Raw genomic sequence first — 14,115 nt, 5'->3', positions numbered from 1 at the left:
AACATACAAAAGTATTGGCTTCACTAGAGTATCAAAGAGCCGCAAGTCAGTTTAACGCCGGTTAAAAAGTTTTTACCCATTGCTTAAGTTGATAGAGGTCTTCTTTTTTATCTCATTCATAGCCAAACAAAGGATCCTGTGCGCTGAAAGTGAGCCCAAGATATTTATAGGACTTCACATTTTCCAAGATATCGTCTTCTTTTTTCGCATACAATTCTTGACTTTAAATTATTATTCGCTTCATTGTGGTTAGCTTCGCAATAGAAAACAATTTGCCAATATTTTGTAGTATTCCCGTCTCTGAATTTTAACAGATTTAAGGAAAATACGTTGTTTCAGATTTTCCCGCCAAATATTATTCACTCGATTCAATCTCCTTTCGCGCGGCCAGGAAAATTGTCAAAGATCTGTAGAAAATTCAAATTTCAATCAAATTCAATTCCCTTTTCAGAATTTGAAAGTTTATGCTTTGTTTTGGCTAGATTGATATAAGTGAAAGGTTTTAAGAACTTTAAGTATATCATTATACCCTGGAGCTTTCCCTTTTTTCAATCTCTTCAAAGCATTTTTCACCTCAGGAATGCTAAATTCATAATCAAGAGGACCGACTTCGTTGTGGTAAGCCGTGCTTTCCTCGTGGACCGATAGCGCAGTTGAAGATATTGACGTTGTGCCTTAAAGTAGCTGAAGAAGGCTTCAAGAATTACGTTAAAGTCCTTTTTCGCCGCACCAGTAAAAGGGTGTACTATTTTTTCCAGGTTTCTTTGGCATTTCTAAAACCAGCTCATTGATGGTTTTAGCTCTATACTTCTTTTTTCCTGAACTGTCGCGATCTCGTACCAGAACAATGAATACAATACACCAAAAACTGGAAATCGAATCTGCCAAATTTTCGTCTTTAATAAGACTCCTTCAGGGCAGACTGCCCTGAAGTCTGCTGGAGTCTGCCCTGAACAGGGGTGGATCCAGGTTTTTGGGTGAGTAGTTTCCACCGAAACACCAACAATAGGGGTGTTTGGGGGCATGCTCCCCCAAGAAAATTTGAAATTTCAAGCTCTATAAATGCCATTTTCTGCATTTTCAGAAAAGTTAATTACCCCAAAAAGACAAAAAAACATGCTATCATAAAGGCAAAAAAAGTTTTATTTTGTTGAAGGTGGTACATGGAACACCTTGCTCTACAAAAAATATCTGGTATCCAAACCAGTGCCACTGGTCTATGTCCAATATAGCTGCCTAACTGTCTTTGAGCAGGAGAAGGAAAAATGGTACTTATAGATGGCAAGCCTGTGGTTGGTCCTTGCACCAGGAGTTTTCAAGATAATAAGAAAAAAAAAAATCAAATATTAATCTCATATGTCATATACAAAAGATATGTACAAATTATAGACAATATAATTTGAATAAAAACTCCCCTTTTCCATCCTTGGGGACTGCAGTAACTGGAGCTCTGGAGAAAAATCCAACATTGTTACCATAGTTTAAAAGAAAGAAGTACTAAATGATTATAAAATATATATATAATTTGAAAAATACTCCCCTTTTTTATCCTTTGAAACTGCAGCTTCTGGAGCCCAGGGAAATGTTTGTAAACCATTTGAGCTTAACATGAAATCCCAGTGTCAATAGAAAAATTGAAATCATCACTAAATAAAAAAAAACATCTAGAAATGACTTTTTAAGAAAGTTATACAGGCACCAGTTTGAGTTTCTGTAGCTGTTCTCCATCAGTTTAAGGGTAAGACCCAGATGGAACATAACTCACAAGCCCTCTAGAAACAGATGGTGCAAAAATTTAAGTTAATATGTTTGCCATTCTCATTCTCCTAGGGTGCAATTGAGCAAATAAATCTATTATTCTGTCCAGGTCTAAATCCATGTCTTTGTGGGTATACATTAGTGCCAGCCCATTCAATCTGTCCTCAATCATTGTGCTTATCAAATAGGTTTTAAGATTTCGAAGGGATGAAATGGATCTCTCACAAGAAGCAGATGAAATTGGAAGTGTGATCAGGATCTTTAACATGAAATAAATATTGACATATGCATCTTTGTCAATATCCTCCAGTGTAGCCTTGAGAGTGTCTGGAATCACTTCTCCTCTGTTATCCCTCCCCTTCCATAATCTCTCCCATAATAAAAGCTCTGCCTGTAAACCTATATAATTTGGCATGTCCTGTCTGTAATAGTTACAAAATTCTAATTAAAAAGGATCTCACGGTTTCTAGCAATTTGCTGTTGAACGATGTTATTTAACTGCAGATTTATCGGGACAGCGTCTGTTCGCATCATTTTCTTAAATTCTTCTATAGCAATCATAGAAAATTTGTGAGTTTCACAATTTCCTTGCGCGTGTTTTGTAAAGCACGAAGCGGCCGAAGTCCAATTTGTAAGAGAAGACTTCAATAATTTGTCTAACTTATTAGCGTTTCGCCCACACTGAACTCCGAAACAAACACAAGCTAAGCAAAACACTCCATTTCGCCCCATGTAAGGTAATCCAGAATCCGGAATCCAGGTTGTTAGGGCCCTTGGAATCCGGAATCCAGAGATTGGAATCCGGAATCCACAGTCTGGAATCCAGAATCCAAATAGTTTCGAAATCCGGAATCCATACTTTTCATTCAAATTAATGACTTAAAAAAATCCCACAATTACCACACAAGCGAAGATGAAGATTGAGTAGCCGAGTAAAGTGCCACGATGTTCCTCAAGCCCATGCCTTTATTTGCATTTCTAATGAGGAGGTGTGTCTGGTTAGTGTTTAGCAAAATTGATTGAAAACTCATTGTCGATCATTGTACAACTTTTTCCGGTCTAATTAGCTTCAATTGGCAGAATTCTTACATTCTTAAGAACACTAGTAAGAGTACAAAACAAGTTCTCCAGTTAAGACTCACAGTTCACAGTTTTATTTTGCCAGTATTTTTCTTATTAGAGTTACAATTCATAAAATTGAGTAGGCAAGGATATCCAGAGAAGCCATAAGCTTATAAAATAGGACTCCCTTCTAACATTATGCATTTTAGGGGAGATATACGCATTTTAGCCTGATCTCCCGTTCTTGTTAGAATGAGCGAATTTCATATAAATGTCGAAAACTTAGCCAATCGGGAATGGAAGCCATTCAACAACAAACGAATCAGGAGGCGAAGAAAGTCAAATTTGCGTTTAGCCTTGACGTGTGGCTGTGGTAGAGTCCTCGGCATTTCTGATTGAAAATATGCAGTTATAGCTGGAATCGCCTATTACTAAAGTGGAAATAATCCTTCAGTGCCTGTGAAACTTTTCGTCAAAAGAGCGAGTGAGTTTGCACTCAGACGTTAATCCATATCAATTGTTTTATTTCCGAGACCCGAGTTTGAGCAACCCTTTTATGATATCTGTCTGATTATCGATACATTAACGCGAACGCATGCATTACGAATGAAAGGATTTTCAATGTGTCAACTTGAATTCCTACCAAATATGCCATGCAAGCGGCCCAAATATTGTGCGTCGCGTCACGGAAGCCATGAATCCGTTTTGCAAAGTTTTTTTTTCCTGGCGACCGCGTGTGGCTGAGCAGGATGTAACCTCGTGGAATCTTGGTTTCGAATTTGGACGTCAACCAAATGCCTTTGCTCTTTGAAAAATGTTGCGAGACGTAAAGAAAACAGTGACGCCAGTGACGCATATTTTAGTGGTATAAATTATATTTTAGTAGTATGATGCATATCTTAGTGGTATAATGCATCTCTTAGTGATGTAATGGTAAACAAATGGTTTCTTTTCACTAGTTGTCCCTTTTTAGCATTACGCTTCGATACGCTAATATTTTCTGTTTATTGCTATGTCGAGAGTTTTGCATGATTTTAATAGAATGTCATTAATATTTTGTTGGAACCCGGAATATAAGTTGTGCCTGGAATCCGGAATCCAAGGGTCGGAATCCGGAATCCAGAGCCTGGAATCCAGAATCCAGAAGCCTCTTGGATTACCTTACATGGGGCGATCCATTGTAATATTTAGAGTAGGCTAGCCATGGATATTTCTTTAGCCAGTTTAAAACAAACTTGCGAGATTTTCCATTCTCTATTGACACTGGGAAATCGAAAAGCTCACCTGGTTTCCATACATTTTCGATGAATTTCAACTTGTCCTGAGGCGAATAGCTGGCGATCTTGTCGAAGACTAGGCCAATGTCGTAGGGAGAACAATCCTCCTTCCGACAGACAGGAGCACGAGCCATAAAGAGTAAAAACTAGTGCAATTTGTTAACTAATTCCTTCGTAAACTCCGATGCAAGTACTGAGACTCTAGTGAAGGCAAACGAAAGAAGACCGTTAGGGGAGGTACAGACCTTTTATACTTTTGTCGATAGTTTCCGCGGTGGTTTCCAAGTGAGTTAGCCAATCAAAAATGGTTTTGAGTAAGTTCCAACACAATGAAAAAATTTCCAGCCAATCGCGCGAGGTTTTGAGTGTGTTCCAGTGCTAACTATAATAACACCTCACCCACCCCCTTGCTTGCAAATTGGTGACAATATTTTCCCATCTTACCCGACGGATTTCCGAAGGTTCCCGAAAAGTGATCGAAGCTCAAATCCAAAGCTCGTGATCCAGGGCGCTCCGTGAAGTCGCATAAGAATAATAACGACGATAAGGCATCTTTTTACGTGTTTAATTTAATTAAAAAGCAAAAGTACAGGAGATTGAATGATTTCCACAGACAAGCCAATAGTTTCTAGGGATATCGGAGTATTTTTAAAAAAGCCATTTAAGTTCAAAATAACTTGGTCCGAAAAACTTTGAGTGTGTTCCGGAACTCACGTAAACTACCCTGGATCCAACCCTGCTGAAGAAGTCTTATTAAAGACGAAAATTTGGCAGAGTCGATTTCCAGTTTTTGGTGTATTGTCTTCTTTTTTCCTGCATAGATATTTATAGCTTTTTTTCTGTTTATGCGTGCGTCACCAGGGTTACGACTTTTTGTTTTCAGGTCCAGTATGCGTTTTGACAATTCCAATTATATCATGTAGAATCATATTGTGTTCACAATAACAACCATACATGACATGTGTAATTCTTACTCTTATAATTCAGGTAAACATATGATCACTGGAATTTAAAAACAGCCCAGCCTCAACAGAAAATTAGATGTTCTTATAAAAAAAGTCTGTTTTAAAATCGTTTCCTAAAAAAATGTTTGCTAAACAAAAAGTGCTCATTTTAGATATCGATCTAAAACCAGTTGAATGAAAAGGTGAGTACAATATATATTAATAACTGTGAACGTGAAAATGCGGACAACGTGGACAGCATATTAATACAGAACAAAATGAAAAATAAATTCACCTTACCCACTTTATTCCCACTCTTCAGAATCGCGCGTGAAACCGAGGATAAAAACAAACTTTGCCATCTTGTTTAAAATTTTGATGTCTGACCTCGGTTTCACCCGCGCGTCGCAAAGAGTGGGGTTGGGGAATCGAATTCCGCTTCCTTCCGCTGTCCAAGTGTCCAGGTAATCTGCTGACGTTATAAATAATTCTACTGCACATGCATTATTTCTCTAAACCTTTCGTTCATAGTTGAGACGTCGTGTAAAGCAGGCTTTAGGAACAACTCGCAGCACGCGTATGTCCACGATTTGCTGCGGGGGTTGGAGGGGGAGGGGGGGTACATTTATATGCAGAAACTCCCAGATTTGGCGATTCTTCAGTAAAAGAGGCGGTCAAGGGGAGAATGATGCACGACCACCCCCTCCCCTCCCCCCGCAGGCCCACCTCTAGCTACGTGCCAGTCTGACCGTGAAAAACCACAGCATGGTTCAGAATAGTCTGGTCAGCGGTAGTGGAATTACTGAGCTTGCACGTCATCAGGGAGTCGACATATTTGAAAGTGCGACATCCCGGATGTAGCATGCAATATTGCATGCACACGAAGTTACTTGTCACATGGTACTCTCTGTGGGTCACATGACCGTCTCCTTGGTTGTCGGCGAAGTCGAGAGGGAGACTGGAGAAGAGACGCACTTCAGGCTGGTCGACACCATCTTTTTGTTAAAACAAACAGTATTTTTATGGTTAAATTAGTTATTTACGTAATTCTTCGTGTGAGAACTAGGCAACCTAACGGCATATGCACGCTTGTATGCCAAAAATACCTTTGTTAATATTCGAATTTGATTGGTAGACAAAAAATTACAACATAACTTACAATTAAAACTGAAGGCTGCCTAACGTTTTTGAATATTTGAAATTTTAGGATTTATTAGTATGTGTAATATGGCTTATTAGACAAATCTAACGTGGGGAACCTTGTGAAAATTATGTCAAGAAAAACTATTGTTCTTTCTTCTTTTGATTGGTTCAAAAAAGAAAATCTCGGATAAGGTATATCAGGGAGCACATGTTTCATGTAATTTCCTCAAAATCTCACTATATTCTATATCTTGTGCCTGTGTGTTTAGTACGAAAAATATCCTATGTGGGGAAAGCTTTTAGCGGCAGAACAATGGGACTTTGCCTAGCTCTTGCATAGGTGTGGTTAGCCTCAGTTCTTGAGAATGCCCTACGATACTGCCGTTTATATCATTAAAAAGTCCTATATCATCAGCGTTTAGATAAAACATATGTGACTTCAAGATTTTCTACTAAAAAAATCCCTACGACCTTGAATAATGTTTTACTTTCGACAACACGGACCATCATGGGTGGGGTGAGTTAGCCCTAACTATTAGCCAACCACAGTCCAATCCTAGTAAATTGAAATTAAAAATACTTCGAGTATTTTCGGAAACTGGACAACACTGTATTTGAGATATATTTTGTCCCTATACTTGTTTTCTTGTCGACTGAATCGATTCGTTCTATTCAACGAAAGATTCAGATACACAAAACACCTTAATTTATTTATAAATTCAGTAAAATGTTGACTTATTCCTTCTTGGGAATGGTCTGTTAATATAGGTTATTAATATATCAAAAAAAATTACTTTGATTTGATGAGGATAAGATAAAAAAAATTCAGCTTCGATTATTATCCGTTAAATAAATCGACTCATCTTTACCTTCATTGAAATTCTCAGCGCAGTACCGAGCGTTCCAGGAGGCGTCTAATTTCTTGAACCTGTACACGTGGTATCCGAAGCAGTTGCGCACAAGGATCGTCACGCTGTAGCGACACATCTGTGCGTTGCTATGGAAACAGACAGTCCTCTTGACGACGCCGTCTTGCACGCTAGGGTGCCCACCATTCATCCAGCCAGATGACGTGGCGCCGCATCGACCCTCGGGAACGGCGCGCACTGGAAGCCGGTAGTAACCGGTTTGTCCAGTAAGGAGGTACCAGTTAGACTCGTTAAGGCTGACGTCATCGGTTTGAAGCGTAGCGGTCACGCGTGAGAAAAGGCGGGAATCGTCCGCGAGTGTGACGTAGTTAGAACACATGCTCAGTGGTTCTGTGAAGTGAGGGGCGTTTTTAATCTTAGAACACAATATTCAGAAACAGCTCCTCAGTATTTGAGGGCTGGTAATCTCTCGGCCTATTTTTTTTTTGAGCTTGTGTAAACTAACCTATAGCGTATGCATATATACTTGATATATACTTAGGAAACTGCATTCGGTATGAAACATAACAATATGAGGTACGGTAGTCATGCGATTTGACAATTGTCACTTGCGCTAAAAATTAATAAGAGTTAAACAGATAGCTCACAATAGACCTTTCCGCGGCTAAAATAACAATACTTGGGAGGCCTGTGGATTAACACCAAATAGAGGCTCAAACGGGCGTGCGCGTTCTTTCCCGCCAAAATCAAGTGAACATACTTCACATGACAGCAACAATTCGTTAAATTTATTAAAAACTTTATAGCATTCCCACCAAAACATGCCCGTTTGAGCCTCTCTTTACACCTTTTGCTTTTCATTACCGAGAAATACGCAGTCATTTTAGCCAAAATTACAAACATTTACGCCGGTGTACTGTCATTTAAGAGAAAGTGAAATCATTTGAACTATTATTCGACAACCAGGAATGAAAAATCATTTGCGCGTTGATACGTAAAATATCAATAATTCGAGAACTCGCAATCAATACAGTGAACGAAATATTCATTAACACTTTTATTACAGCAAATGCAAACAATAGTATTTTGTGAAAGTCATTTGCGTGCTTCTTAGAAACGTTAGCGCCTCCCTAAAAACAATAAGACAAACAATATCCTAAAATAATTATTCAATTACTTATCGTTTATTTGTGCCTTAATAATGCACATACATGCAAAATAAAAGGCCTCCCAAGTATTGTATTCTATTCTACTATAGTATCACCATAAGCAAGTAAAAGTACCAAAATAAAAACTGCCGGTAAATTAACGCGTTACCTTTGACGAGAAGATGGACAATCCTTGAGTTTGATCCTCGCGCGTTTGTCACGGTGCACTTGTAGTGCCCAGTCTGCAAGGATGTTACGTTACTCAGCGCCAGGTTTGGCTGAGAGGTACTGGTCTGTAACACCTGGTCGCCACGTGACCAAGAGGTCGTGATTGGCAGATCGCCGGCGGAGTTGCAAGACAGGGTAACATCTTCGTGTTGGTATACGGTGACGTCACTAGCGATGTCGGAGAACACAGGCGCACCAACAGTCCCTTTATAAAGAGGGAAGACGGGAAAATAGCATATGATTATAAACCAATATTTCGGGACCACTGCTAGTAGGGAGCTTTTTATGGTAGTGGTTTCCCGCTATCACTGAATTAACACCTTTACCATAACCACCATCACAACAAATCAATAAAATATCAACATAATAACAATGGTGATGATGATGATTATTATTATATCCATCCTTATCATCACCATCATAATCAGTATAATAATCACTATCAATCATTGTAACGACATAGGAAATGACGTTGCATTTTGATGGACGTTTGATTGTGCGCCGCTTTGCATCAAGGAGTGGCGGTGCTTAGTTAGCGTTGATATGAACGTGAACAGCGAACGTGAATCTCTATAATTGTTAGTTCTATTGATCAAGACATGCTAACGTTGGTAAGTGAATCTCCTTTGTAATGCATGCCTCTAGAGTCTGAGATAATAACTATTATTGTAGCACAATTGTATTTGCAACTTTGTGATCTCGTGGACCTTTTGAACCTTGAATCTCAGTCTATTACTGTCGTGTTTTAATTTTCAGTTGACCAACATCATCATACATCGTACTTTATTGTGAAATAACTCAAGGCAATAGATCGAATAAAGAGTGATTCCGATTTCACCGCTTTAAGACCGTGAGAAGTCATAGCCGTAGCAGACCTCGAATCATTGGGGGTGGGGTGGGGGGGGGGGGAAGGGTTGGGGGCCACGACACAGAAACATTAAGAAAACAAAGGGGCCTTATCTTATTTTTTTTTTTTAAATATTGGTGGTGGGGGGGGGGGGGGGGGGGACACGTGCCCCTAGAGCATTTTACTTTGAGTATGACAACCGGGATGCATTTGGTCATTAGCTAGCAATTTAAAGAACACTTACAACCATTATCTTATTACATGACCATCATCGTCCCCATCACAATCATCATCATAATCATATTACCATCAATCATAAGTATGATCATCGCCATTTTCATTGCCATAATCACTCATCATTATCAGCACCATCACATCAGAATTATTATCATCATTTTTCATCGGCATCATGACAGAAATCATTATCAAATCAAGTTTAATGATTAACAAAATCATCCACAAAATTGTTGTATTCATACTCATCTAGTCAAAAGTTGATATCACCGCAATCATCATTGTCGAATTAATCAAAACAATCGTCAATTTACATATAATCGCCATCATCGCACATCGTAAACACAAAGTTTCAAACGATCAGTTCCAACACCTTTGTTATCATCATTCACATCAGTTTCTTACATCTTTATAATCTGATAATAATTATCATATCATTTTCTTCGACTTCTCCACAACTATTGATTACCATTGTCGTGAATTTATCTATCAATATACATTTATACAATATACAATTATTACTGGGATACCTGTGGTTGCGAACCTTATGAATGGACTCGAGGTATTTACCTTGTTTGCTTAATCTATTTTGAAGTGGAAGTAGTTTGAAACTATTGAAGAAAATCGTCTCCTACAAATCGCCATGAATGAACCTCAAAGAAGTGACTACCTTACATCTCGACACTTGTCCGGCAAGATACATTTTGTTTCTTACTATAAAATATCTTGATCTCTCTCATTGAATGTCATGATTTTTTTTTACCAAATAGATATCAAATTATTTTGGTACTTTGGTGCTTATTTTGTTATTTTGGTCCTTTCTTTAGTTAAGTTTTGTTTTCTTCCTAAAATAAATTTATCCCTCATTGAATGTCGTTTAAATTTATGGAAAAATTTTCAATGATATCTAGAGCATTGTGTTGTCTTTAAAGTGTTGTTGATCTCAATCCTTAAGAATATGTAAATGCTATAATTTCAAGTCTGGATATTCTATAGCCACTTCATTTACTTCAAAATAAAAATGTTTAAACAATATGCTAGCATACATAGATATTGCTGTCTACTTTGCACTTACATAAATGAAATAATAAATTAAATCTAAATTATATTGTTAATACAATATGGCTCACTCTGGGTGTTAAAATAAATTTACCCCTAAGTGATAGCATATTGAGGGCAGTGAACCAAAGAAATGTTTAAGAAATATTTAAAATTGTCACATTCTCATTTTTCCTGAATTTTATTTCGGTGCTATCTCTGCTGCAGTGATAGTATTTGTAAGATTTTTACACTGTAAAAGATAGGACAATCAGCCCAATACTTTAATGGAGCACACCTCGAGTCTAACCCCACCTCATGAGATGATGATTCTTACCTTTCTTTCCCCAATCAGTGTTGTGATATGGCATATAAAAAAACAAGATTATAGATGTTTTTATTATATCCCAGGTTGTGGGCAGTAGAATGATTGTAATACATATCACAACACAGGGTCCAAACAAATTGCAGATCTCAGGTATCCCTGACAACCCTGCGCGCAGGGTCTAGTTTAAAAAACGGTCAATGCAAAAGGCGAATGCAGAAATCTGATAAATAAACTTCAGCGATACCAAATCAATACATTAATGGTCCGTATGATTTCTTTACATTCTCCTGTATTCGGTAGTAATATAACGAGTACCACGGTACTGTTTGGTCTTTTGGTCTAACTGCCATTCGACATTTGCACTAACGTTATTTAAAATAGGTGTTTACAAATTTTGGCTTTTGCAAGCTAGTGTCAGACGGCTCACCCTTAATATGGCCAATTAGTTGAGCTCTCATGCACAGGTGATAACCGTCTGCTTGGTTATTCCAGGCTAGGATATGCAACCGGATGCATTTTGCTTTGATCGATGACATGAAGAACGTCTTACAGGCCGTAGTTACTTGCGATCCACAAGTAAATGTCTACAATACAATAGATCAGTTTATTTTCCGTTTAATGTATCCACATAAATGCACGTAATTCCGAAAATATATCTCTTAGTTCAATTAAGGTTGATTCATTACTGCTAGTTAATTCCACGCGAGTCAGTTCTTGTCCATATTAACACAAAAGGCTGGACCTTGTTCTTATAAAGGATGACTTAAAGTCAATATAGCAGTCTCGGACACTTAGACGTCGACGTCGTAATATCGCAGACAATTTCAATTAAATCTAAGAAGAAATTTTAATTTATAAAAAAAAACCTAAATTAAGTAATCAAGATATTCGTGATTAACGTTCAACCTAAGATAAATTTAATAGAGACGTTTTTTTTTTTCAAATTCAGGTGTGGCGTAAAATAAGGTATATTTGTTACCCATGGTACATGATGGTGAAATGATGATACTGATGACGACAAAGATGATAATGATGATGTAAATTATGATGATGTTAATTGTGAAAATGATGACGAAGCTGATGATAATTGTGCACATGACGATAATGATGATAATGTTATTATGCTGATGATGATTATGATGATGTAAATAATAATGGTGATGAGGTAAATAGTGATGGTGATGATGTATATTATGATAATGATAATGTAAATTATGATGATGATGATAATGATACCTTGATTGCCCCTCCAGGTTCTTCATTGTAATATTGAAAATTAACTCCATCCAGAGAGTGGGCCACCTATTGAATAATAAGGAACGAGTTACATCCAAACCGAAATAGACCCAAAGTTCAAAGAAGCGCAATGAATACAAATGCTGCATGCAAGTGCCTCTTTCAAAAGATTTTCAAAAGATACAAAGACACACAACGAGCTCCCCTTCCATAAACACGTTAAAATGGAATATTTCCTAGCTTGATTATGTTCTGATGCCGAAAACATCAGTTTTAAAAGTTGCTTGAAAAATATATGTTCCTTTTCTGTTCCAGGAGAGACCATTCCTTTTTTCCCAGCCAGCATTGGTTAGGAATTGTTTTTCCCAGCCAGCGGAGATTGGGCATTTTAAAAAATTAATAATTGCCCGTATTACCGATCGGCACGATTTTTTTCCCGAAGCATCCGCTCCAGCCCCCCCCCCCCCCCCCCCAAAAAAAAAATAAAATAAAAATAAAAATATTCCCAGCACAACAGTTATGATAAAAAAATGTTGATAAAAACTGAAAACGGTATATTTTGCGTGCGTCCTATGGTATACAACAGTTTTATATTTTGTTAATTCGTCACCAATTAAAGAGACGAAAATAAATAGAAAGAAAAACGACATGTTCCAAGTTCATTATTTTTCTGGCGGAAATGCCTTTACGTATTGCAAAGAATTTTGGGAGATCCAGATCCCCGAAGCCAAACAAATCAATTCCAGGTCATACAGACCCAGAATAGCAGTGTAAGATATTTTGGAATCAATTTGGTTTCAGAAAAGACAGCATTTAGGAGAGCTGTGGTGATTCATTAGAAAATTATTTTCTCATCCAGGCAAAGCCAACCAAGAAAAAATCATCATGAATCCACCTTTGCTTGCAAATATCCATAAGCAAAGTACTCAATTATGCCCCAATAGACTTTATGATGTCCTGAGACACTCTCCTAATATGCTCATAGCTGTATTTTTGATGAAAAATACAAGCAACCATCAACTTGTGCTTGCTTCAGCACAACGACGAGGGATTAAAAGTGGGGAGCGCAAAGCACTGTTGGAAAGCTTGGATACCGCTGACTAGGTGCAGCTGTGTTTGACTTTGACGGGCTGTATAAAACTCAGAATAGGGGGGGGGGGAGGTATCTGTTTTCAGTCTGTATTTTGTAAATTCAGCTCAAAAATAGCCAGGAGTCAATGGGTTAGATATCCCCTCCTTTTTTCTGCTTTTTGGCCTCTAAACGCATTTTAAACTTGCAGGAAATTTTGTTATCCTTTTTTCTTTTGAGACCATTTAAAAGGCTTCTAGAGGGTGAGAGATGTGCGGGAAACAGTGCCCTTACTTGGAAACTCGTCACCCAAGTCGCGTAGGTTGCGTGGCGTTGCGTGACAACTCCTGTCACAAGAGTCACGTGACCAAGGCAGATTTGAAGCCAATGGTTACCATGTACTGTTAACGGGCACCACGTACGAGCACCTTTGTAGGAGGAGAATTTCGCGTAGTCTGGTTCGTGGTTAAAGTCGTGTCTGCTCGAGGCGCTATATACTGCGTAAGTATTCCTAACCACTAGATCTGAAGCAGTCGCTGGAAAAAAGTCAAAGTAAAAATTTAGAATATTAAAGGTCGATTTAAACACGAGGTTCCGCTATAATAGGGAAAGCTCCTCCCACCCCCGGGCTCGAACTTGCAATTATAATCATAATACTGCCAGGCTAGCAGTTACAAATTATAAGTCTCCTTTAAATTGCTTATCTCTGAGCCTCAAACGGCTGGAATAAAACTATTTTTGCACAGGTAACAAGACAGTTGTGTAGATTGATAAATTAGTGCTTTGCTCTCCACTTCACGTTTTCGATGCAAATTTTAAAATTTGGCGTTATCCATAATCTAACGCATCTGCATAAATTATTTTCGCGCTGTGATGAAAATGCTCATATCGTGGACTGGTAGAGCGCACACAGCTTGGTATCACATTTATTTTA

General features: G+C 38.1%; 1 protein-coding gene across 5 annotated transcripts in view; it reads right to left on the bottom strand.

Moving 5' to 3' along the window:
* Positions 1 to 5,052: 5,052 nt before the first annotated feature.
* Positions 5,053 to 14,115, bottom strand: part of LOC5508875 — a 36,176-nt gene continuing 27,113 nt past the window's right edge. For all 5 annotated transcript variants that reach the window (XM_048726867.1, XM_048726868.1, XM_032377674.2 and 2 more), the window contains 6 exons: positions 13,476 to 13,717; positions 12,113 to 12,178; positions 11,304 to 11,460; positions 8,371 to 8,634; positions 7,054 to 7,443; positions 5,053 to 6,036 (listed from right to left, as the gene is read on the bottom strand). In XM_048726867.1, coding sequence (XP_048582824.1) covers positions 5,774 to 6,036; positions 7,054 to 7,443; positions 8,371 to 8,634; positions 11,304 to 11,460; positions 12,113 to 12,178; positions 13,476 to 13,717 — 1,382 coding nt within the window. In that variant the 3' untranslated portion in view covers positions 5,053 to 5,773. The remainder of the gene's footprint in view (positions 6,037 to 7,053; positions 7,444 to 8,370; positions 8,635 to 11,303; positions 11,461 to 12,112; positions 12,179 to 13,475; positions 13,718 to 14,115) is intronic.

This window comes from Nematostella vectensis, chromosome 4 (genome assembly GCF_932526225.1).
Source record: "Nematostella vectensis chromosome 4, jaNemVect1.1, whole genome shotgun sequence".
Classification (NCBI taxonomy): domain Eukaryota; kingdom Metazoa; phylum Cnidaria; class Anthozoa; order Actiniaria; family Edwardsiidae; genus Nematostella; species Nematostella vectensis.
This window is presented reverse-complemented; position numbering and strand designations above follow the sequence as displayed.